The 26974-nt window shown below is 45.9% G+C and overlaps 1 protein-coding gene across 1 annotated transcript; it reads right to left on the bottom strand.

The window, feature by feature from the left end:
• LOC106658148 (homeotic protein empty spiracles-like) lies at window positions 1-23092 on the bottom strand. The gene is made up of 3 exons (XM_014379977.2): window positions 21284-23092; window positions 13281-13453; window positions 1-2112 (listed from the first exon to the last, which is right to left on the bottom strand). Exons 1-3 carry the CDS (start codon window positions 22398-22400, stop codon window positions 1849-1851), a joined length of 1554 nt encoding a protein of 517 aa, XP_014235463.1. The 5' UTR covers window positions 22401-23092; the 3' UTR covers window positions 1-1848.
• Window positions 23093-26974: the final 3882 nt, after the last annotated feature.

Below are 26974 nucleotides of genomic sequence, written 5' to 3'. Positions count from 1 at the left end.
TTTGAGATAAGATATTTTATTTTTACTAGAATTATAATTGTCGCTAAAACGTTTTTTTTTTTTCGTCGTCGACCGGGCCTTAAACGACTAAGCCTCGATAGTATATTTTATGTCGAATAACTTCGAGTGAAATCACATTTTTTCGTAATAATAATAATAATAAAAATTATTTACATCGATAATTTTAGTAGTATCTACGGTCTTGAAACGTCTAAAAATTTTTTCCTTTTTTCTTTTTATACACAAGATCGTGGGCTCCTTTGACAGCGTCGCGAGCGGCGCAGTCTCGCCGCCGTCGGCGTGTCACACACATACACGCGCAAACACATACTTTGATACACACAACACACTCGCCACGGGCATACATCGCGCGTTTACGATTATGCACGTATTATGCGTCTAGGTGACTTATTTCGACTCTTTCGTTCTCGACGACGAGGAACAAAAATACATTATAAGTTGAACGTACGTATACACACGCGGCGATCCGATCGCGCTCGCGAGCAATGTTTTCTATCATCGTCGCGGCTAACGAATAATAAATAACGTACCAAGTGATTTAAAGGGGTCCGACCTGATTTTCGCTCGATAATTAATATCGACAGTTTAATTGTTGATAGAAAAAATGGTTCGATTGAAAATTATCATTCTATCATTTAAATACTGATATTGAGCTTTGATCCTCTATAAAAATGAATGCAAAGATGAATGAAAGTAGGGCATGATCGAGCGAATATCAGGACAGACGTTTTTGGAGTCACTCGTCGTCGGGAATTACGTATATAGTAGTTACCGAGTTCACGCACAGACAAACAAACAAACAAACTCACTTCACTCGACACATTCACTCGCGTAATACACTCGCGGAGGCTCGCACGGTCGTCCACTCGGATATTTCTAAATTAATGTATCGGAACATATACATCGTTAATCAGTCGGAGGCAAAATACACGTCGATTTTGTAATCAATATAATAATAAGCATACTATACAAAGATATACATTACACACTTAAGTAACATTTTTCTCTCTCTCTCTCTCGCTCCGCCATCGCGTCGAACGTGTGTGTGCGCGCGTTCGATTTTTCGCTTTAAAAGTAAAAATACTGTTGCCTTAACTTTGTCCTTTTTTCTCCATTCGAAAAAAGTAAGTTTCGTTTCTTCCTGTATACGTTTATACATACAATTTTATTATCGTATTTGTATCATATTACATATGAGAATAATGCTTAATGCTGTACGCGTATAACGATTAGCTTGAGAAAGGGGGTGGTGGGGTGGGGAAACTGGGAGGTGAAAGAGATGCGGGAAGAAGGGTAGGGGGGAGAGACCGATTCCCGCCGAAGATTCATAAATCCAACGACGGAAAAAACTCGTTCCCCGCTATATGTATCGTATAGGGGGATGAGAAGGGGGTTTGAAGTTTGGCACTCGCTCCGGTATACGTAATAGCTATACGTATACTCTTCGCTATATATAGGACTACGCACACTGCGCGCTACGTATGTACCACGACGCGTAATTCGCATTCGCGACTCTATATATTTACAATCGATTGACAACTACGAGACGAGAAAAAAAAATCATCGTCGTCGTCGTTTGTTTATTATTACGCGCGTGCGTGAATTCGGGGCGCAACTCGCGATAAGTACAATCGTCGTCGTGTCCTGCTGTCCTTTCTTTTTTTTTTTCCTTTCGAGGACGAGACACTGCATTTAATCGGCGTCAGTGTTTTCCAGACACTCCGCCGCCGCTCTGCTGCACGCTCTCCGAGACGAGAACGTCGTAGTTTTCTTTTTTGTTTTTTAACGTGTAGGTAGGCCCTTTTAATCGAGGCCGAGAACGTCCAGTTACGCTTCCTCGTCGCTGGTGCAGTCGTCGGCCTCCGGGTCGATGGGCATGTCGTCGTCGTCGTCGTCCTCGTGATAATCGCTCGTCTCCTTTTGCCACTTGCTCACGTGATGCGTGTTCTTGGTGGCGTTGTTGTTGCCGCCGGGACCGCCGCCGCTGCCACCGCTACCGTTGCCACCGCCGCCGCTCGACTGGGTCTTGGCCTCCTCCTCCTGCTGCAGTCGCTTGTGCTTCGTGCGCCGATTTTGGAACCATACTTTGACCTGGAACAGGAGACAAATACACGGAGGATGTTTAGTATATACGTTACGTTGGAAGTGTATAGCGTGTAATTAATCGTTATTAAATCAAAGTCGGTCGCGCTATGATAATTGCAGATATATAACAGCGGCAGCGTCGGCCTTAGCGGCTAACGGTTTCGCCGAGATGAGAGAGACGAGAAAAGGAGCTCGATCGATTGACTGTGCTTTATGTATATATAAGTATAAACTAAGCTAAGCCAAAGCCGAGCAGAGAGAGAGAGAGAAGAACCCTCGGATCGTGCACGCACGCGCCGCCACCGCAATTTCCCGTCGTCTTCTCTTTCTCTCTCCGGTTTCCTATGTAGCAGTAGCGCAGTATTAAAAGCTCGCCCCCCTCCCCCTCCTGCTGCAAGTTATATTGTACTCTCACCGCGATAGAGAGAGAGAGAGCCTCGAGAGCAAATTAAGTGGCAACTAGCTACTCGATATATATATACCATGCCGCATGGCGGAAACGTGTCGTCTGTCCCTTATATACTATTTTGCCTCGTGCTCTTTATATCGCGCATAGGGAGTCTTAGTCATTCGCTCGGAGTTTTATTTCGCCGCCGCCGTCGAAACGATCGGAAGGAGAGAAAGAGCTAAAAGCGAGCCAAACTGTGCGCGCAATGTTATATATACGGTATATAAAATAAGTGGGAATGCAAAAAGACCAAAGCTCTCTGCGGTGGAGAGCATATCTCGATTTCATCGGACTCTAAGCCGGCCTCGGATCCATATACCATTATAATAATAATAATAATAATAATATAATGTAAGCACGAAGCGCATTGTTGGACGAATCTGAATTGCGCGACAATGACTTTGTCGTTGAGTAGTGCTGCGATATGCTGCCGGCTGACGAAACTCGAGTATAATATACAAGTGTGAATTATCGTAAGCCTATGTTATAATATATATTATAAAAATAATTTCTTCCTCTTTTTTTTGGCAGGCGAAAAGTCGAAAACGCCAAGACGATGACAAGGAGCAATATATAGACGCGACAAGAAGGACGTATCCATCCGAAACCGAGCCCCCGAGTACGTACACGATATAAATTTCACGTATACATAATAACGAAAAAAAAAGAAACAGAACAGAATGGACGCACGTATAAAATGCAACAGCAGCAGCAGCTGAGCTGCCAGAGAGACGTCCATCTTATATGTACCATACGGGGCAGTCTTTTTTTTGTACCAGGGCTAATTAGCATAATCGCATTATATAGCACGAGGAATATATAACGCTTACACACACACGTCTCTCGATCGTGCCTCTGCGCGCGTTTATACGCGCGTTATAAATTCGCATGATCGATCCGCGTTTCAAGCGTACATAATAATATAATAATACGCGAAGAGGAAAGGGCCTATATATACGTGCGATAACCCCCCGGTCTAGTAGTAGTAGTAGTAGTGGTATAAATCCAACCCCAGGGTCGGTGTGCGTCGGTCACGGTGTGGTTCGGCTCGTCTCGGTCGCCGCCGCTTATAACGAATATTAAATCGCTGACAAATATTATCGTATCATGGCAGGCAATCCTCGCAGCAGCGGTAGCAGCAGCATCCCCCTTTTGTATAAGAGATAGAGATAGATGGAGAGATAGAGAGAGGGGGATAGAGCCAATCAGAGCACATCGTGTGCAGCACCAGCAGCAGCAGCAGGCACGAGTACTGTACATATAACGTTATAACGAGCCAGGCACTTAGCGAGCGATTAGTCGAACAAATAGAAGCGTCGAGGCTTCCATCATCTATCTACTATACTACGCTGGTTATTATTATATAAACTACTGCTGCTGCTATGCCGGTATTATATACCCCGACGACGATACACCCCAGCGACTAAAATACACATTCTCTCCGGCTCGTTTAATCGAGTTTACACACTGCTGCTGCTGCCGCTGCTATATAGCTTTGGCCCATTTGGTAATCGTATTCCCAAGGGGGAGGTTGAAGAATTGCTTGCGCCCCTCTGCATCGAGAGAGAGAGAGAGAGAGTGAGGGGGGGGGGAATCTCGCCTCGGCGGGTTGCCCTTAGCAACCGGGGGGATGCTGCCACGCACTTTATATATACCAACCAACCCCGCCGAGAGTCCGCAGATTGGTGGATTCTGCGCGCGGGGCGCGTATATATACACACACACACACATACACCTAACCCGAGTGTTACCCTATATGTGTATAATGTGCACAAGCGCAGCCTCTCTCTTACTCTTTTGACACACCCCAAGGGGCTTGTAGATATATTTGTAACGCGCGTATACATAGCGACGATTTGCCAACTACTCTCTCTCTCTCTCTCTCTCTCTTCTTTTTATAAAATGTAAGACTGTGCGGGGTTATACGTAGAGAGAGCAGCGCGACCATGACGAATGCGTTATACGAGCTTGTCGCGAGCAAATAACACAGACGGATATTCACTCGATAAAGACTTAATTTGCATGCAGCTCCTAAATTTATTATATTATATACATTATAAACAACGTATTTAGTAACGGACGCGCATTTTCGCCGGAGCTATCTCGGCTCCGAGATACACGCACATAATTGCCCGGATAAACGATGCCCCGTAAACGCGTCCCCCGTAAAACTTGCAGCTCGTATTCCTTAGCCGTGTCTCTCTCGCGCGTACCTTCTTTTTTTTCTGGCTGCTTCTTCATCTATATACACTAACACACTCGTCTCGATATATATTTCGAGTCTCTCTCTCTCTCTCTCTCTCTTATGTGTGAGTACAAAAAACGATTCGCACGGCCATATAGTCTCTCTTTCTCTCGTGCTGCTGCGTGCCTGTGTTTGTGTTTACAAGCGAGCGGAGGAGCGCTGTATTAATTATAATGAGCTATTATGCTAATTACAACGAACAACTTGGCGTAACACGTGTAACTTCTTCTCTCTGCCAGAAAAAAAAACGAGAGGACGTTTTTTTATTATTATTATCATTATATACACACAGAGCGGAGGCTGGCGCGTAAAGCACAGCGGATCGAGACGTCGTAACAATGCTGCTGCGTATATAGCCCACGTCGACGCTCGGTACCCAACGGATCTCTGTATACCCACCTCTGTACTATATAAACCAGTTAAAAAAGTTTAACAAAACCGCAACGGCAATACAGATTCGATGCGTATAAAAGCTATCATCATCATCATCATCATCATAATCATTCTCGTCGACGTCGTCATTGGACGTAATTGAATGGCTCTTGGCATACTACTACTACTACCACTGCCACTACCACTATACTGTATACTCGCCGAGTAAAAATCTACACTGCAGTCGAGAGTAAATGTAATAACGTCCATTTGGAGCCCGAGCTTTGCCCGCGCGCGATGATATTCCCAGGGACTAATCAGACCTCGTCGCTGCACCAATTGCACCGCCTTTCACCGTCTTTATTGCATTGGCCTTCTCTCTCTCTCTCTCTCTCTCTCTATCTTTACTTTTTTTTCCTTCCGCTTGTTACTTTTCTTTTTTTTTTACACGAACGTTGAATAAAAAAAGGCGCAAACTACATCGAAAGGCGCGAGTGGGCTCCGCGAGTTAAAACACGCGTCGTTGCATTGTGTTTGACAAAGCGAAACAAGCTGCGACTTATATAGCTGCGATTAGTGTATAGTCGAACTCTCTCGGGGGGAAATAGAGAGAGGGAGAAAGAGCGAGTGCCGGAGACGTCGTAAAATCGGTCGTTTTCCAACCTACACGGGCGTGCCAACTCGCGCGACGCTCACCTAAGGCTCGATTAAATTTGCCTGCGCGACGCGTCGTCGTATTATAATATAAAATGCTGCTGCCTGTACGAGTCTCGATTAAATACGACTCGCCGAGCTGTGTGTCTGTGTGTCTGTGTGCAGAGAGCAATCGTCGCGATAGCGATCTTGTAATAGCGAATCGCGACTATACGAGGGAAAATAATAAAGTCTTTAGCTCGTTTCGCACCAATTTTTTGTTCAGATTCGCAAGCGAACTAATTGCTGCGAGCAAAGCTCGAATTGTCCATCCGACGCTGCAACCGTCAATTTTATCATTATAAACCGATGACGTAAAGATGTCACGCGCAGCTTGTTAATAAGATTTGTCGAAGCGATCGTTTAATTAAAGAAGATAAAAAAAAAGCAAGACCAGTCGACGTAATTAAAAAAAAAAAAAAAAAAACTACCGTGTGAACAAATCAGTCGCATAATATTAATACGCGTTAAATATATTTTCAGTGTAACATACTAATCGATCGATTTATGCAAATGATTACAAGGATTTCGAATCACGCATATACGCGAGCATATACGGGCCTCATTATAAATATATATCCGATCTGTATACGCGCCACCACGCACATTATACATGCAGCCGCGCACGAGAGGCGAAATTTATGGACTCGAACTCGTTTCCTCGCGCACAGACTGCCTATCCTATATATCGAGTGTCCGTGTATAGGCCATAATATAATATTCATATGTATATTTATGATACTCGAAAAAAAAGTTTTCCCAGCTAATTTAATAATTTAAATAAGGAATTAGGCGAGTTAGCGTATTAAAAAGTGATTATAATTATGATACGGTTTATAAGGTCGCGCTTTCTCGTTCGCTGCCGTATCGTAGCTGTCATATATGTAATATAATCGCGCGCTGACACGTACCGTTCGCGTGTGTGTATGTATGTGTATGTGTATATACAATACAATTAGTCGACTATTTACACGGCAGCTTGGAGAGCTCCTACATATATAATACAAGGAGGATCACGAGCTGCGAGCGCATCGACGACGATATTACAGAGGCCTGAAAAAACACGGACGAGATGCCGTGAAATTTATACTCGAGCAAACAGATCGAGGCGTTATTTCAACGCACCCGAGCGACAAATATTATTACATATATATATCTCGCGATAATCCGCTGGTCGCGCGCGCGGGTCACGCTTGCGATCATCCTACCCTTCTCTTCCTTTTTTTTTTTTTTTCATTTCCATTTCACACAAACGCCCCCCGCGCGCAAACTTTATTATTTTTTTCCTGCCCCGCTGCGTACGTATGCGCGATCAAATAGAAAGAAAAGCGATCGAATTTAGCCCTTTCGGATGATCCCGAGTTGACGATGTATATACGTATAGAGACGACGACGAGACTGACGCATATAGGATGCGTAAATCAATATTATTGCAGTACGGCCGATACATTTGGAATAGAGAGAGAGAGAGAGAGATATATATATATATAACTATCTGTGTAGCGTTGGATTTGCGAGTTGAGCTGTCACACACACACACTGGGGCGTGACGTCAAAAAATTCATATAAAACCAGACGAACTTCCGGCTGGGCTTCAGTCGCGCCTCGTGACGACGACGATCGACGCCGCGCGTCTACCTTTGCATTTCAATGCCCACCGCCGATCGTCGTATATATTATGTACGCATTTTATTATAAATATGTGTGTATGCACGGAGAACAACGCGCGGCTCGTGATGGGCAACGAAATCTGTCAATTAAACGGCGATTAACGCGCACACGTGACCCTACGGGGGTGGGAGTAGCAGCGAGCGAGTGAGTGAGAGAGGGAAATGAAGAGGGAAATAAAGAAAATGCAAAATTAGCATGAGCTGCTGCTGCTGCAGAGTAGCGATTGATTATTTGGCCCGAGGCATAAATATTGCCTCCACCGATCGGATATACGTATAGTGTACATAAAGCTCGTGCTTGGCTGCGAGGATCGTTATACGCATTATACGGAGACTTGTGTATGCAGAGCTGGTTTGTGCACCACTACTACTACTACTACACTGCGATCGACATTATGCATAACGAGGTGTGAGCCTGCACACCACGAGACGACGACGACGACGACGTTCTCTGTACTATACGCTGTATGCGTGTACGTAAACGCAATTGTTTTATTTTTCGCGGCTCTCGCTCTCCCTCTGCAGGACTTTTCTCCAGCTTATATATACACAATGATCGTTTATGCGCGTCGAGTAAGAGCTGTTTATAAAAGAAGGGCGATCGCGTTTATTGGCGCGGCTGTCGGGGAGGGGGGAGGAAAGCTCGACCGACTCTCGCTCCTTATCGTAAAAAACTATCGCGATATACACTCGGGCGTTTATGACTTCGCGGCGCGGCACATAGTCCTCTATATGCTGTGTGCAGTGCGCAGCGGGCGCGGACGAGCGCATTAACCTTAATTCATTGCGATTTCGAGGCGCGCGCGCGCACCAGTACAAGAGCTGCTGCTGCTGCCTTATTATAATATAGTACTCGCGCACGGACAATAACGATTTCGAGACTCGGATTATCCTCTCTGCTGCTGCATGGAGTGTGTGTGTGTGTGTGTGTGCACTTGCTTGATTTATTAACGAGCGCCGAAATACTCTCTCGCGCGTCTGGAGCCGGGGATAAGTTGCCCTGTACAGAATTCGGAGCTTTATTGGGGGACACGACGAGTCGCGAAGATGATCTCTACGCCATACGAGCTACAATTTTTAACGCTATCGATACGATTGAATGCGAATTTAATATAATAGTCGCGAGCAACGAGGGGCTCCCTCGCTGCGATATAATAATTATCGCGTCGTAAATTTGTCCCTATATAACAAGTACTCGCCTGTACTTTGCCGTGCGTATATTATAAACACGCGCATGCAGCGGCAGTGGTGTGCGCTGCACACGTCCAATAAGGAAAGGTAAATAAATTAGCCAATTTAATTATCGGGTGCGAGCGAAAAAGGGAGGATACACGCGTATAGATAAAACTGCGGCCGCTCAGGGATCGCGAGTTGCATCGCGCGCCAACTCGTATATAGAATTTATTACAGCGACACTTGTGTGATCTGCACACACACATATACGCATACATATATAGAGCTGCAATGTTGTGTATACACGCGCATTATTATATACTTAGGCCGCGCATAGCCGCCGGCTAATACACTACTCGTCTATATTATACGTTGTTTTATAATTCTCTCGGCGATCCATCTTTTTACTTTATTTTTATCGTAACTTTGACTACGTCTCTTTCTCTAGAGTAGGTACATCTCGGCTATAAACTGCTAATGCTACTACGCGCGTAACCTATATATACGTTCTCGCGAATTGGCGCGCGGGATGAAAAATCCATCGGCTAAACGTAAGAAGGCAATCATAAATTAATGAACTCGCCTTCGCTCCGCGTTTATCGCGAGCACGTATCATCGACGCTGTATCTAGCTGCAACTAAGTACATTACATTCATACACGGTCAATATCTCGGGGCTCTCTCTCTCTCTCTCTCTAGCGGGGAAAAATTTATCGCCTCTAGGCAAAACGCGAACGCATGAGTGAGCTGACCGCGAGGCGTCGAGTAGTAGTAGTAGTCGTTGAACAATCGTAAAAACGAAGCTGCCGAGCTGTGCGCGCCGCGATGCTTTTGTTTTTTGTCGTTGTTGCAAATGTTATGTACCATGTTGTGCACGCATATATGCAGAGAAAGATTGTTCGCAAAGAACAACGACGTTTCAGCAGCGGCGGCAGAGAAAATTGATTTACGCCGATGCGTATATTAATATTATCTTACGTTACATTAGCACATGTATAATATGCCGTTCAAGCTCTCGTATACACGCGGCACCCGGTCCATCGCGCGCGCGGCTCTTATCTTATCGGCGCGCGCGTACACAACACGGATTTGCGCAAGAGTCGACACAGCCGCTGGACATAATTGTGCGTTGGAATACTTGGGCTCTTACGATGATTTCGGAGCTACACATACGATGTGTACGTGTGACGATGCATAACGCGTAACGCACGCAACGTATATACATTTGTTTATCAATATTGAACTCCGAATCGCGAGTACATAATACTACTGTACGCGTTTATCTCTGTACATACTCGACTCGTGTGGATTTTCCGTCACGTTCGATCATCATCTCGTCGTCGTCGTATATATACATGTAATGCACACACTCAGTCCGAACAAAAAAAAAGAGATTCGAGATCCGCGAGAGGCAATTATTATTAAAAGACCATTATAACGTGTGCACACACACACACACACACACATGCAAAGTCATACTTAAGAGCTCGCTTGGTGCACACAGCTAGTGCATTCGAGCAGCAGCTACAGGTCGCCCGGACAAAGGGTCGTTAATGCCTTGGTGCGCGCGCGCGTATACCAACATGTCACGAGAGAGAGAGAGAATACGTGTGTCCCTTGGAGCGCGTGTATATTACCGGGCTAATTACCGAGCGATTAGCCTGCCTCGGCGTAATTACAACGTGGAGCTCGCGCTGCTCGTGAGTGACTCGCCAAACAGCTCAGCAGCAGCAGCAGCTCTCTCATATGGACGACCACAACTCTTTAACGTATGTGTGTGTGTGTGTGTGTGTGTGTGGGCACGAAATAGCCAAGCGCACCCCGCACGTGCTCGGCTCGTAATGAGAAATTACGCGATCGCAGAGAGCGATGATTAGAGCGAGAGATCCTGTGCTACTATAGCACGAGCCCCCCGGTTTCGGGGCAAAAATAGCTCAAGAGAGAGAAACAATGATTGATAAGGTTATATCGTGCGTGCGCGTGCCGTTTTAAAAGTCATCTCTCTCTCTCTCTCTCCTTTATTTTATTTTTTTTATTTTTAGTGCGCTGTCGCTCTTTCCGCCGTCACCACCACCACTACCACGCAGCAGCTAGAGAATAATATCGATGCATAAAATTATTATTACAGCGCGAGTTATACGCGCGCGCGCGTTACACGACGCTATTTATCAAATAACGAGCTCGAGTATATATAACGTGTGTATCGTAATTACGATGCGCGAGTGTGTATGTGTGTGTGCAAAATTACGCTAGTGGTCCTTGTTAACAAGTACTTTAGCGCGTTTTAATAGTTTCTCTCTCTCTCCTCGTCTATATAGCTGCGACTATATACTATACTGCCTCGATCGGCTCTGGCGGAGATCGTAATATAATAATGGCAAACGCGCGGCGCAAAAAGGCCGCGCGCCGAGTGCATAATATATAATATATATACAAACTTTGCCGCGCGTTATTTATATCGAATAGTACACTCGTAATATGATATATAGAGAACGAGAACGCGTGTAACTATTACGCGTGTATGTGTGTGTGTGTGTGTGTGTGCGTGCGTGAGTTAAGCTGTATTCCGTGAACTGCGCTAATATGCATACATATACACGTTGCGGCGCGCGCGCGAAGCGGGTAATTACATAGTGTACCCGGAGTCGTACACGGAGTCGCATAATGGCTCGCGAAACCCATTCGGTGTCAAAGCCTACGTACATACATAGATGTGTGCAATTGCGAAACCTCATCGCGGCGTCTCGAACTGCCTCGCACTCTTCTCGCGTCTTCTAAGACGATTCTATAAAGCGCAGCATCGAAGCTGCGCTACAGAGCTCGGTATAGGCTGTTTAAGTCTGTACATTGTCAGAGAAACCTTTAATCGAGTGCAGATTTAGCGTTAAATCGGACATTGAAATTAAAGTATTTTATTTGAAGTATTTTTACTTGAAACTTTAATTGCATGATCATTTAAAATGTTTGAAATTAGATTGATTGAATTGTTTTTGGCGATTTTCCTGATACGCATCTATATGAGAAATATTAAAAATGTCAAGCAGTTTTCGTTCACTTCAAAGACGATGATTCAAGCTTCTACCGCTAGATGGCAAGTACTTTGATCCGTAAATCTACAAGTGGCAAACTCGTGGCAATGTATAATATGAACGCCAATAAATATACTTTCACTCAATGCTTGAATCACAATTAGCCACAAAGTGAAATTAGTTGCATAAGTAAAGCTCGAGTTAGGAATTTTGTAGATATCCCTGTGTAAAACGTGATCAACTCGATCGACTCAATCTTTGCTACGACAATATACGTACACACGAATTCGCCCGTATGTAAAAATCGGCGAGTCGCTCGATGCGGAGCGAATAGTCGCGATACCGCGCATGTGTCTACCGCGCGCGAGCGCAGCTAAATATCCACTATACACACACACACACTTGTACGTTTACAGAGCTCGCGATCCGATGCTGCTTTATATACGTGAAATAACGCTGCACATGCACACAGGCGCGCGCACGTTAGCGTCCAATATAAGGCAGCAGCAGCAGTAGAAGTGCACACACGCGATCGGTCGAGTGTATAGGCTCTCTCGGCTTTGGCGCAATTACGCTCGATAGCCAATTAAAGAGCGCCAAGAGCGACAAATACTGCACACGCTCGAGTCTCGTACATGTATACAGTATATATATATACGACTTTTTCGCTAATGCCGAGTTTCTGTCTGTGTGTGTGTGTGTGGATACGGTGACGCCTTTCTCAGCTTATACGTATACAGTGTGTCTATATACAAGACTCACACACTTGCCTCGGATCAGTGGACTTTCAATCGATTTACCTTATCCGTTTTCTCGGCTGCTCGAGATATATACACTTCAAATTAGAGTGCGATCTCGTAGCCAATGTCAGACTCGTGTGTGTGTATGCTGGAATACACAATTTTCCCGTCACTCGATTAAATATATCTGCCTCGGCCTCTCCCTCTCCGCGTAATATACCTGCACGCGCGCGCATGCATGCATGCATGTGCACGGTCTTCTTTTGTGTCCGAGTCGAATCAAACCAATAACGCTCGCGAGCCGATTCGAGATAATTATCGAAAATTCGCTGCTCGACCTATTACGACGTATAAGCTCGACTCTAATCGAGCGTCAAACTCAAAATCATTCGATTCGCGCGCACGCGAAAATCCCAACGCGCTGCTCTCGTATTTTATGTACAGCGTATTATGCGCGAGCGAGCGCGTAAATTATGTATATAAAGTAATAATCTTTTCGATCTTTGCTGCGTGATCCGTGTATAAGTTTGTGTGTGTGCGTTTTAAAATGTGATCGATGAGCTTTCGATCCAATTTATTTACGAAAAACGGTACTCGACACGTATATGAAACGCGCCACACGCATACATACATCGAAAGAGAAAAAAGTATCAGCAGCCGTCGGTCGATCCGCGAAACGATAATGTACACATTTTTGTACCAGCGTACCCATATATTTTACAATATTTATAAAATGTGTCTCTGCGCTTGTATGCGCGTATAATATATAAATAAAATGCAGAATTGCGTCCGAATTGTCTCTCACCTGTGTTTCCGACAGCGTCAACGCCTGCGCCAACTGTTTCCTCTCGGCCCCAATTACGTAGTGGTTCTTCTCGAAGGCGTGCTCGAGCTTCAGCAGTTGCGACGGACTGAAGGCCGTCCTTATTCTCTTTGGTTTGCGGAATGGCTGCAGCAGGTAGCCCGGAATCTCTGGACCTGTATAGACGGGAGGGGGGACACACAACAGAGGCGCAAGGTTAAACATCGTACAACTATATATAAATCAATGAGTACTTTTGAGAATACGTCGAATATGTATACGCGTAATTTATTATACGCGTATATCGATTCGCTAATTTTATTATTAATTATAATTTAATGCCGTGATTCCGCACGAGCCACACACGGAGAGCTTAGGTGCTCGATAATATAATACAAGTACAGCCTGGGTGGGAAGAAAGTTGCGATATATTAAGATCGATTCGTCGACAGATTTCTAAACGATCCTTGTATTAATTGATGAACGACGATTTCGTACGTGGTATAAAGTTTATCGCTCCGACACTACACACAGAGGCTGTGTGGTGGTACGAAGAGCAAACAAAAAATAAAACAACAACGTCATTGGCACTGCATGCACTGCACACACGCGATATATATTATGTATCGTACAGTACGTAACGTATTAACGCAGCGCGACGACGACGACGCAGTGCATATAATACCGATGCAGTCCGTCCGCGATGTGGCGTCACAACGCCACCGGAATACCAAATGGCCACAAGTACAGTATATATATATGAGCAATGATGTCTCACTCGTTGCGCATATGTAATGCTCGGGCTCGGCTGCAGCAGCAGCTTAATAAGCTGCCACCACTGTATGCACCAACTGTAATATGCGACGTGTGTGCGTTGACGATCAAATTATCGGAACGAGAGAAAATTTCCAACCTCGCGCTTCGTGGGTATATATAAATAAAGTCTTGCGGGTGCGATCGATCGGCACCGAATCGAAGGCACAAACTTTTTAATTGCAAACCGATAATTTGTGACGATTAAGAGGCTATAATTTCAATCATCGTTACGACGAATTGGACAAAGGTATACGACACTCGGTTGGGGTCGAGTCGAGAGGCGCGATTGAAATTTTTTCGTTATATAAAGTAATTGGCATAAGCCTTTCGACGGCATTGCCGCCTGCCGATTAGTCCGGAACGGAAGTCGTTGGGAGAGCCCCGATATTAGTCGAGGTGTAAAAAGCCGTGTGCTCGTTCCCGAACTCTTTTTTTTTTTTTTTTTTTACTCTTTCGCTAGACGCTGCCAAGGCAGTAGTAGTAGTAGTAGCTGCCAAGTCCCGAGACTGCTGCAGCCATGATGTTTTATGACTATATCTCGAGCGAAACTGTTTAAAAATCGTAAAAAAAATTCTTGCACTCGCTCGGCGCGAGCGCAAATCGCCTAATTGCAGGCTACCGATATATCTATAGAGAGAGAGAGAGAGTATACGTGCGTATCCGTACGCGAAGAAAAAAAAACCGAGAGAAGAAAAGAAAAGAGAATTCACAAATTTCTCTCGAACGCAGGCAGGCAGGCAGTCGGGCGAGCGTTTAACCATTCGTCAGTCGTTCGTAAATCCATTAACCTCGAAACGCTTATATAGGCGCGCTCGGCGCACAGGCCGGAGTCTTTAGGGAAAAAACAAATGCAACGATGCTTGTGTATGTGTGTGTTGCACCGTGTACTGTCGATGCGTTCGGTTCGGCCGCAGAAAAAAAAAGGAGCCGTGTAATGGACGCGCTTCGACTGTAAATGCATAATTTGTCTCTCTCTCTCTCTCTGCTCGCCTCGTCGCGTGCATCTATTACCTATCGCGTCGTACTGCAGTGCACCACGAACGTATTCCGCGGAATGGTAAATAAAAAAAAAAATTTTTACATACAAATGTTGTCCGATAGAGCGAGTAGGTACGCGCGCGAGCCAAATGTGTATATAGTAGTTGCGCGATCGCGTAGCGTTTACGGCATAACAAGTATCGCATACACGCGAAAACTAGCCTAAGTGAATAATTGCTCGCGGGTGGGCCGCCAATGCACTCGTTTCGACTTGTATTATTTCTTTATATAATTCGAACTAACGAGCGTTGGAAAATAAAAAGTTATAAAAAACAACAATCGTCCCGTAAGCGCGCACGAAAATTATACTAGTTGCAGCGCGCACGAGGACATTCTCTCTCTCGCTCTTGCGGGGTGCACTTTGGAATTTCTCGAACTGCGTGCTCGAGTCGCGGTGTGCGCGCGTATATATACATACATAACGTATGCGTATAATATAAGCTCTCGCGAGCGATGATCATCGTCGCGCGCGCGCGCGCGAGCACGAGCGGAATAACTTACGAGCTCGAAATCCCTTGCAGTCCGCACGGGTCTGTCTCTCTCTCTCTCTGCGGAGCTTCAACGAAATTCGCTCGTTTGTATTACACGCGCGCTATACGCTATATGGCATATATATTACTTCGTTTTTTTTTTCGCGTCACTTCTACACACACACACACACACACACACATTATATACATTTGGCGCATGCACGAATGCGCATGCACGCGCGCAGTATTTATATAAGAGAGCGGCACAAACAAATTGTTGCCCGCTTATTTATGGGCGGCCTCCGCAGATTTATTCGTACGAGTAAAAATCACACTCTCATGCTCGACGACGACGACGAAGAGGTCGTCGCGAGGAAAATCTTAGCGAGGCGCGCTGCGATACGAATCGAGAGAGAATTGGCCCGCGCGTTCGGATCGTTTTTGTTTTTTTATTTTGATTCGGCTCCGAGGCGCCCCCCCTGATCGCATATTATTATCGTTTCTGCTCTGGAATTTGTGAAAAATGAAGTACGAATATGAGTAATCGATCGTGCACGTCGATCCCTAATCATTCATTTGGCCGCCGCCGACGCCGCTGCCTCGCAAGAAAAGAAAGACAGAACGAAACATAATCGATGATCTTCGCGATCGGACCGCTGAACGGTTCATTAGCTATGTCGTTCGCGCGCGCGCGACAGACGCGAGCCGCGGCCCACATTATTATAATACAGCGTATCATGTATAGAGAGGATCCTCGGCGCACCGACAGCTATATTGGCATTTTAATCGTTCGACCCGTGCGCGTTCACAATACAGATATATATATAATAATAAAAAGGCCCAATAAATAAAAGTTCAGGATGTATGGTATATAGGCGATCCTCGGCTCGGATAATATCTCAATAGAAAAATTGATTTTGTCGATACTTCATTAATCAAGGACGGGACGAGAGAGACGAGATCGCGAGATCCGTATCGCCTATATACATATACAGGGGATGGCATTTGGCGAGCTGCGACGGGGGCCGATTTTATAGGCGCTAGCTCGAAAACAGCTATATAGGTTTAACTCGAGAGAAGTTAAGTACATATATACGTATACGGCTCTCGAGAGTCTCTCTGGAGTGTAAGGCGTGATGCTGTTGTGTGTGCCGCTAGAGCCCACATGTATTTAGTGAAAAAGAGAATGAGAATGAGAAGCAGCGGACGAGGCGGAGGAGAGAGAGAGAGAAGAGAGGCTTTGGGAGCTCTCCCATTATGCCCCGAGGCGAGAAATCCAATGAAAAGAGCAAATACGTACACAATGCGGTGCGCTGTATATTATATACGGCGTATACATACACTCGAGCTCGTCAACGAGTCGACTTTCACGCGATCCTTTTTTTTTTGCCCCACGACAATGCACGCGGAGAGCAGCAGTGGGCACACACACACGTACCACGCATCCAAGTTTGGAGAGAGAGTAAGTGCAGCAACGCGAAAAAGAGGCCCTTTTGAGAGAGAGAGAGAGAGAGAGAGGCTTTGAGGCCCGGGCGTCCCGCGTCGAGCACTATATATAAATGGCACTTTAATAATGGCCGATTAAATGCTCGAAAAATGTGACTTTTCAAATAATATTATATACGAATGAAAGGATCCACTCGAGAGTGAGAAAAAAGGAGAGCAAAAGATTCGAGTGTATGAAATTCGATAGCTGTTAACAATTATATTGCGGCTTAAGGGAGGATCATACGTAGAGAGAGTGAGAGACTGGCCAGCCAAGCGCGCGAGGTGTGTATAATAAACTAAACTATACCTGTGGGACTTTTGTCATGGGACTGGTGAATGTGTGACTTTCGATCGCTATAGAGCTTGGCTATTTTCCGAGCCAAAGTAGGTTCTTTATATGCGCACTCGTGCGATTATATACGTATTTTTTCACTCGCTCTCTCTCGCTCTCCTGCGCCTGTCACACTTTTAACTCGGCCTTTTCCAATTCCCCCGCGAGTTCTCGCGTACACACACACACACACACACGCGCGCTGCAGAATGTGTGTGTATCAAAGCGATATAACAACGACTATATACTAAGACGACGATGACTATATACGCGACGGGATCGCGTGCGGAGCCCCACAGCACGCAGGTGTGTTTACAACGAGTTAAATCGTTGTCGATCGGCGATATTGCGTGTGTATATGCGCGCACACACACACTACTACCACCATCGTCAACGAGCCTATGTATGCAGCAGCGGCGGCAGAAGGAGCAACGCTGTTTTTTTTCATTAATGTATGTGAACGTATGTATGCATGTATCTCGGCTCTAAAAAAAGAGATAAACGTTTTGATTCGTTATAATAACGTGCGAATCGCAGATGTATACACCCAAGCGCGCAACCGCAACTATACATCGTGTGTATACGTATTTCCTTTGATATGAGCAAAGCGACTATTTATATTTGCAATTGTTTCGCGTAGTAAGTAAGTGATTTGCCGGGGGGCTAATTTTACGCTCCGCGAATCGCAGCTGTATATGCGCGTGTAACCGCACATCGTTGCCTCTAACAACTTAATCATTTCGCGAGTATAAGTGCGCTGCGCCTATATAGTGCTCGAGCTCAATGATAATAAAAAAAAATATTAAAATTCATGCGTACAAGGGTGAGCTTTATCCGCTAATTACTCGATGAATATTTTCAATCGATTTTTCGAGTGTATAAATGCCGAGTATAGAAGCGATACTATACGTGATCGAGGTAAAGGAGCGCGATGTATCCAGCGCACGCTGACGTGGGAAAATCAAAGCGATTACGCTTATAGAGAAGCTATCGTGTGTACGTATGTAGGAAACTATAAAAAAAGGAGGGCTCGTCGTGAATTTCGAATGCGTTTATACCGAGTGTGTGTATGTGCGTGTGCGTAACGTAAAGGAAAAAGTCAATATGGTTCTCGGTACAACAGGCCGAGTCACATTCAGCAGCAGCAGCGATTTACGGCGATTGTGTTATTGGCCGCGTGTGCAGTTTAAGTACGCACGTGTGTGTGTCTGTGAAGTGTACGCGAGAACGAAGAAGAAGAAGATATGTAAAGAGAGATACGATTGACCTCCTAGGAGTTGCTGCGCCGGGGACGACGAGCCGACTATGTAACCGTCCACATCGTATCGGGGCTATTACGAGGCCTCAGCGTTGCTGTGTGTATAATACTGTATAAATGCGCGTCGAGCGTCATCGAGTTGTATATAGATACAGGTACGTGATATAAAATTGCGAAAATTGAGTTATAAAAAGAGAGAGAGAGAGAGAGAGAGAGAGAGAGAGAGAGAGAGAGAGAGAAACGGCAGCCAACTAGACGAGAGAATTGCGGATTGATCTAAAGAGAGAGAGAGAGAGAGAGAGAAATGTCGAAGGCAATTACAAGAGACCAATATCCTCGAGATTATATTTTTATATTATTATATATATAGGTGATGGGTGTATTTATACACACGCATTTGGAGGGAAAAATAGCTTTATTGAGAGCTAGCTGCGTGCCAAGAACTCGTGCTGTATTATGGAAGGATCGACAGCGCGCGTCGATCAATCGTTTTATATATAGGTACGCGCACAAAAGCCAAGCTCGACGTGGCTCGCGGGAATTTAAAAGGCCCCGAGGTGGTGAACGCGCGATATTATAGGCTCGTTAGATTTAGCGCGTAAATAGTCGCGATTCCGCACTCATTGTGTAAAAATAATAATCGGTTATAAAATTGTCATCTCGCGGACGACCGCAACGAGACGACCATCGCTGCGTGTCGATCTCATGGCGCGTTATTAAAACACTCGCGCGGACGTTTCTTATCGAAATATTAACCGAGAGTCACGATGTGTGTGTGTGTGTGTGTGTGTGTGTGTGTGTGTGCACCTTAACCGACCCTTATTATACACACACACAGAGACGCACGCGATATCGCTTTTGGCGCGAGTGATTTATCGACCTCGAGCCGAGACTCTACTTTATTATATTTACGGCGTTAATTCACTTAGCGAATTTCGAGCCAATTATAACGAAGTACGCGGGGCGACATGTGGCCCGCGTGCGCGAATTTTATACACATTATTATATACTCGGCAAACTCCGCGTCTCGAGTCGATCATCTTTTCTGCACGCGTCAGCAGACGTCACTGCGATGCTGTACTCGATTTTTCTCGAAATTATCACTCGAGCGATATTGCGCACAAGTACTCGGGATTCATACACGATATTATTACATGTATGCCATTCCGGCACATAGACATCTGCCGCTCGGTGTACATATACACGCGCGATGTTATACATAATTACGTTCATAAACGATGCCGATCGCGAGCGCGGCGGTTATTATAATCGTAATCTCTCTCGCAGCAGCAGCAGCCACTGCGTACGCGCGTCATTCAATTACGAGCAATCAGCGCGCAGCGATATATGTAACGTTATTTTATTTATCGCTCGCGCGCCCCAGCGTCAAGTTCATTGATTGAAGCCCGAGAGTTTATAAGCGAGGCAGATCGTGTGCGTGTGTTTACATGTGATGAGATTCGTGCTGCAGTATCGCACGAACGTCGCGTATATTCATGTAATGCGTGAAAATTCCGTTAACACTTGTAAACTGGTGGATTGTGTGCCTGAGCTTTTGGACGCACATCTAATCTTCTTTTCTCAAATTTAACAGCTTCTTTTGTTTGATATCGAACGGCCTGATTGACGAAACAACGAGCTTAGAAGTATTACACGCACTCAATTATTTAACAAAGAGAAAATTAGATAAAAATTTAATCAGAAAGAGAAGATGAAATAGTAGCTATCGGCAGAAAAATGATTAACTTTTCCATTTCAACAAGGGTCCAACTAAAAACAAGATTTTGCTCTTTTTCGAGTTGCAAGGTTTGCATTACCGACGTTCCGCACACACACGCGAACACTCGCGTTGATAATCGGTCTTAATACATTGTATGCAATGTTTATATTTAGAATATCGCATGTCCACCGCGCGAATCTCAGCGTCGCTCGACTCTCGGACTTTATTAATGCAGTGCACTTCCACAGCCTTGATAAGATTATTATATAGACAAACGATGCTAATAAAGCTCGCCGCGAGCTTTGCAGTGAGATCTGAGAGGAAAACTCGCGATGGATAAATTAGCGATTTTTTCCCACACTCGATTCGAATTCGAGGCACAATAAATCCGCCGCTGCGTTTTACATTTGTAATAAATATAAATATTACAAGCAGGCGCGACACGCACACGCGTATTTTATATGGGCTTGACTATACACCGTGCCTATCTCTATAATGTGACACGAACACACGCGCGCGCGAGAGAGAAATGACGCAACCAACCGTTCATCGATTATACCGATCGTCTGCGCGCGATGATCGTAAAAACAAACGGCAAATTAATATAATTATGCAAATCGCGCCGAGCGAGCAGCAGTCACGGGCCGCAACTAAATACCCACACATTAGCGACACACGGCGCGCGTTAAACTATCGCGTAATGGTCCACGCCACTATTGCACTTTTTTATGCCATCGCGCGCGCGCGCGATTTTTTATTATTATATTAATAACGATCGCAAGTGTACATACTACATTGTGCGAACGCGGATCGTTAAACGACGCGAGGCTAATCGCCTAATTGATAATCATTACATCGTACAGTTGGTATAACGTCGACACTCACCTCCTGGATATCTCTGGTGAAAGATGCGCCCGTGCCTGGACAGCAGCCACGGGTAGAGCGGCTGCTGGTGCGGATGGGGCGCCGCGGGGTGGTGCGGGGCCCCGGGCGTCGGCGGGAAGGCGCCGTGCGGGGGTGCCGCCGCAGCGTGATGCGCCTGCAGCGCCGCGGCGATGTTGGCCGCCTGGAAGTGCTGGGCAGCGGCGAGATTCGCCGCCAGCTGCTGGGCCAGGTGCTGCGAGTGGTGGTACTCGCCGGCGCTGCCCGGGCCGCCCGCGGCCGCGCCCCCGTGCACTGCCCCGGGCAGGCCGTACAGGCTCTTGAGCTGCTCGACGGCCGCTACGGTGGCGGCCGGCGACGAGCCCGGCGGTGCGCCCAGATAGTTGGGGCTCGGCCTCACCACACCCGGTGGTGGCTGGGGCTGCTGAGATTGGGGCGTCGTTCGCGACTGCGGCGAGCTGCTCGTCGTCGTCTGTGTCGGCGGCGGCGGAGGACTCGGCGAGCCGTTGGGCGTCGAGCCGCCGCTGTGGCTGTTGGTCGTCGTTCGTCGGTCGCTCAGCAGCAGCGATTTGGCACTGTAGTCGAGACGATGTTGCTGCTGCTGGCGATTGTGATGCCGCTGCTGCTGATGATGATTGTGCATCGGCGTTACGGCGAGCATCTGCTGCTGCGAGCCGCTGCGCCGACTCTGCGCCGAGTACGACTCGACGCTGGAGCCCCTGGACAGGGGTCGGCCGTCGCTGCCGTCCGAGTGGGCCCCGGGCGAGCGCGAGCGCGACGACTGATTGTTGTTGTGGCCGGCCGTCGGCGAGTCGCGATCCAGCGACAGTCTCGTCGCGCCCGACACATTATGATGACCATGATGATGAGGAAGATGATGACTACCTGGACTCAGCTGCTGCTGCTGCTCGTGGAAGGACGAGTGACGATGCAGCAGATCGCGTTGATGCTGCAGCTGGGATTGCTGTTGAAGCTGGGACGATTGCTCGTCGTCGCTGCTGGTGGAGCGAGCCGCCGCCGATTCGCGCTGCTGTCCACCGCCGACGATCGAGTCGATGCTGAAGCCGATCTTGGGCTTCGAGGGTACCTGGACGATGGGCGTCGGTGCGAGCGGCATCATTGTACGCGGCGACACTACGCCCGGCGACGCGATGGGAATTTTCAGCGTCACTTTGACGGCTTTTCCCGAGACTTTCGCGGGGAGAAAATACTATTCTTCTCTCTCTCTCTCGCACCACCGCGCAACAAATTCGCACCAACTTTTTCGTACACGTTTCGTGACACACGGATAGTTTGATCGCAAAAACTTCGACGACTATCTCTCTCTCTCTATTTTAGCACAACTTTTTTCGCAACACTTTTTCCAACTTTTTTTTTCTGCTTTCGTTGTTATACCGATTTTTTACTCTTTGTTTTTTTACGAATACCAATGAGTCGAGTGATCGGTGGCACTAACGAGGATCGAGGTAAAATCGTTACTTCGCAGGATCATGTCCTTGGTGGTTGCTCCGTTCTCTGTCTGATTCCGACCCACTGTGAACTTTTTTTTTCGTACAAACACTTTTCGAGTCGATTGCGCAATCACCACCACACCACCATCGACACACTCACTGATACTTTATTTTTTTCTGCTGTAAAAGAAACGCGAACGACTTGGAAAGGTCGCCCGTCAGTTTTACACGTAAATATATAATAACAACGAGCAGCGAATGGCAAAAGCAGACGCGAATATTTCGAACCGCGCACGACGACAACACGACTCTCTCTCGTATTCTCTCTGTCCGCGTTGCGCGCGCGTGTTGCGTGTGACGTTACTTCCACAGAGGCTTGCTCTTGATTGAGGCTGCCGTATAGGAATTAGCCGGTTAAACTGTTCGGCCGCCGTTCGAGCCAGCCACGGTGAGCATGGCATTCGAAGTGCGGGAGAAGGGGAAAGCTCCCCCACTCTCCTTCGTCGGTTCACAGCACAGAGTTGGACTAAACCAATTTGCCTCGTTCGCGTGCTCGAACGCGCGAGGGAGACACCGGTCGGTCTCCGCGGTAAAACATCCGCAGACGCCGCGACGAGAGCCATTAGTGGGCGGAGCCGGCGCGAGGCCTCGATGGGGGTGGGGCCCACGGAGCGAGGTGTGATTCGGGGGCGTGTCCACGGCTGCATCGCCATTGGTCCAGTCGAGACGAGTCGTATAGTACACACCTCCTCGCTGCAGCAGCAGCCTCATAGTGCGGAGTGCGAAAAGTATATCAAAGCCGAGTGTGCGTGTGTGTGTTTGTGCAGCGAGGCACATGAATTATATACACAACACACACCCAAACGAGGAGGGATCAGAGTGGGGGTGGACGAGACAAATTTGCACGCACTTGGGTTTTCCTCTCTGAGCTGCTGCCGGAGCGATATCGAATGGAGCAGCCATACAGCTAAATGAGCGAGCATTAGAGTCATATCTATTATGGCTACTTGTGTGCTGCGGAGCCAAGACAAACCAGCCATGAAACGCTTTCTTACACGATACTCGTGTGTGCGAGTGTGAGTTTTATATTTGCTTTGTTTTCCTCATTTCGGATCTCTCTCTCTCTACCATCGGCACGCTTCTTCTTTTTTTGTCTTCAAATTGATACGTACTTCCGACCGCAGGATCGTCTCGAGGGAAAACCATTCTTTCCCATTGTGAGCATCATCGCGATGATGTTTTCTGAGTCTTTTCATCCATATACCTGACCTTTTGTGTACGGATTATTATTCCTTATAACCGTTCTTAGTTTCAATGGCACTGCGGGCACGCGCGCGAGTTTTCACAGCTGCGGAGAGGTCGAGGATCGCCCACGACTCATTCATAAAAATCGATGGACTCTTCGTGTGTATATGCGTATCTAATAATCGAGGCGCAAATATTTGTATTACGGTAGAAAGTCAAAAACGTCCATCATATATAGGTAGGGAGATATGTATACACGTCGAAAAGTGTATATAAAAAGCGTATAAACGAAAGATTTATTATTTTTAATTGATCGCACAAGGTGTTGAGAATCTCGAAAAAAAATAAGACAGAATTAGCGTGAAAAAAACGCCGAACGCAGCTCTCAATCATTTACCTATAAAAATATTATTATCCAGATCGATTACTGGATATATATTTGCTTGGAAATTAAAAATGATTCGATTTACCGGAAATCGCGCGGTGGAACATTTATAATTAACTGTACAGTGTCTTATAATCTCCGATTGGTGCTTTGTCAGGTGTCAATTAATTACCGATGTAATTTACCACCAGCGGTATCGATATACATAATTCGATTTTTATACACATCAAACACCCGGACAGAAATTATTACGATATTTTCCTAATCGTATAGGAGTTTTCCGCGCGACGATTTATTCAGTGAATTCACGCGTGTTCGCGCGCATGCAAGGATCGTGTATGGCAGAATTAATATACGTGTAATGCTATACACGTGCAGCGTTCATAATACAGAGCATATCGGGCATAAATAACTCGAGAAATTGAGCTGCACTCGTTACGAGGAGGCGATCGAGATCATTACTGTTTATTGTAGCGTGTGATCTCTCTCCGTGTGTACGTGTGTGTACATAAAATATCGTCTTTTCACTCGTTGTGCGCAGCGCAGCGCAGTTTGCGCGAGAGATTCTTCGTCGATGCTGCTGCTGCTGCAGCTCCTCGTGCAGCACACCCCATATAATTACCTCGCGCGCGCACACACACGATATACACAGGCTAACTCGGCGCTGCGTTATAATAAGACAGCGCGCAATTTCGCGTGGTTCGACGACGACGGGCACTTAAGGGCGCGCAGACACGCTGTATATATGTATATATACACTTACAAATGTGCCAAAGTAAATTGAGTGTGTACACACACACACACACACAGGCTATATACTCGGGACTCTGCGCGATGAGAGTTAATTCAGTTAGCTATATCCTGCTTTTAGCACTTAATTGAGCCAACGCGATAAAGGCGAATAATGCAAATAAATATATAAGACTTTTTTATTTTTCGGTCGAGTAAAATCTCATTTCGCTGAGTACGAGCTTGTTTTACGTAATCCGACGTATACACGGAGAAACAAATGAAGCGTGAGATCGTAATGATAATGGATATATTGATAATGGCTTCAATTTGTTTTCTGTGTCGATTTATTAGATTTATCATCGTATCGTACGTGTTTGAGTGTTTGGGTTTAATGAAGATTGCCGGAAACATCGCTTTGTAATTAAGACGCGAAGCATTTGAATGTTGATTATCTCTTCTTTGTTAACAATTTTATCAAATAATCAGATTATAATTGCGACTCGAGTTATAAACGAAAAATTATATATTTATCTTCTTATCTCTAACGCGTGAAACATAATACCATGCGCGTTAAATTATCATAGGCAAATTTCATCAGACTCGGGGAAAAATAAGAGCTTCTCGAGTCTCGAGATTTAATGTACTGCAACGCGTCAAGTGCACACACGATCTCGGCGCGCGATCTATCTCGATATTACAATTTGCAGCTCTTAACGAATTATGTAGCACACACACACAACCCAAGTACGTGTATATAGGCACGTTATATTATATGGCTGGCACGTATATTTAAAAGCGCCAGAGGCCGTCTCTCATTGCACAAACAAAATCGCACGTCGACTTTATACATATACGAATCGGAGTTTATAGAGAGAGAGAGAGAAAAAGAGCTCGCGGCAGACGCGCTATTACTTCTCTCTCTCTTCTCTCTTATAGACGCGTGGGCGCTGAAAGCCCAAAGGAGTCGAGACGTTCTCGTTTGTACAGCATAACGCGCGAGACTCGACTTTGTGCTATATGGTACTATATGCGCTACCGTTGAGTCTCGGCCGCGGATGTGTTATATTGCCCGAGCGCGCCCATAATACACAACAACAGATGGCGAATGAGCGATAAGAGCGAAACGCTCCTTTTTTTTTGTTTTTTTTTTATTCTTCAACCGCACGAGTCGAGGCGCTTGTTACGACGGAAGGAAAATCAAAATTAACCGCGTGTCCGCCAAAAGACCATGGGTGCGAACGTTTTAATCCCGGATAAATACCGTGGCGATTCGTCCTTTGTTTCCAATTTATTTTTGGTACTGTAGCAATGTAGTTTTTTTTAATGTTTTTTTTTTTTTTTTTTTTTTAATAAACCAACGGAAACTGGGAAAAAAATCAACTCGGTGTAATGGAAAAAGCCGGTTGTAACGTACGAAAGAAAAAAAAAATTGCAAACGGAAAAAATCATGTACCAGACGCGTATGTAATTGGACCGATATTTGTAGAGCCTGCAAAAAAAAGAACGTAGCTGCACAATGGGGTATCGGTGCGAGATATTGTAATTGAAATTCTTTCAGGCATTGTTGGGATTCTTTTTTAGGACAATATCCGTACGTAAAAAATACCGAAATACGCGATTGCTAATTTCTGATGTCGTTAAATACTTCGATAACTATTCGACTTCGATTTATTCAATCCGATACGAATTTATCTATAATTGCTGAACAATAACTTCGCAATTAATGCGTGATTTATCAATGAAAGTCAATAACGAATTTTTCGCGTGCCGCATAGAAACGACAAAAGGACTCGAAGATACCGTATCGCGTTTCGCGACTCGAAAAGTTCTTTTGAACCTTTTTTTTTTTACCGCATTCAACGCGGAATAAAGCGGTCTCGC

This window comes from Trichogramma pretiosum, unplaced genomic scaffold, assembly GCF_000599845.2.
Source record: "Trichogramma pretiosum strain Unisexual culture from Peru unplaced genomic scaffold, Tpre_2.0 scaffold56, whole genome shotgun sequence".
NCBI classification, from domain to species: Eukaryota; Metazoa; Arthropoda; class Insecta; order Hymenoptera; family Trichogrammatidae; genus Trichogramma; species Trichogramma pretiosum.
This window is presented reverse-complemented; position numbering and strand designations above follow the sequence as displayed.

Coding starts and splice junctions, on each gene's coding strand:
- LOC106658148 (XM_014379977.2), bottom strand. CDS start 22,400: ATGATGCCGCTCGCACCGACGCCCATCGTCCAGGTACCCTCGAAGCCC. Junction 13,454..21,283: donor TCACCAGAGATATCCAGGAG/GTGAGTGTCGAC, acceptor CCGTCTATACAG/GTCCAGAGATTCCGGGCTAC. Junction 2,113..13,280: donor TGACGCTGTCGGAAACACAG/GTGAGAGACAAT, acceptor CTCCTGTTCCAG/GTCAAAGTATGGTTCCAAAA.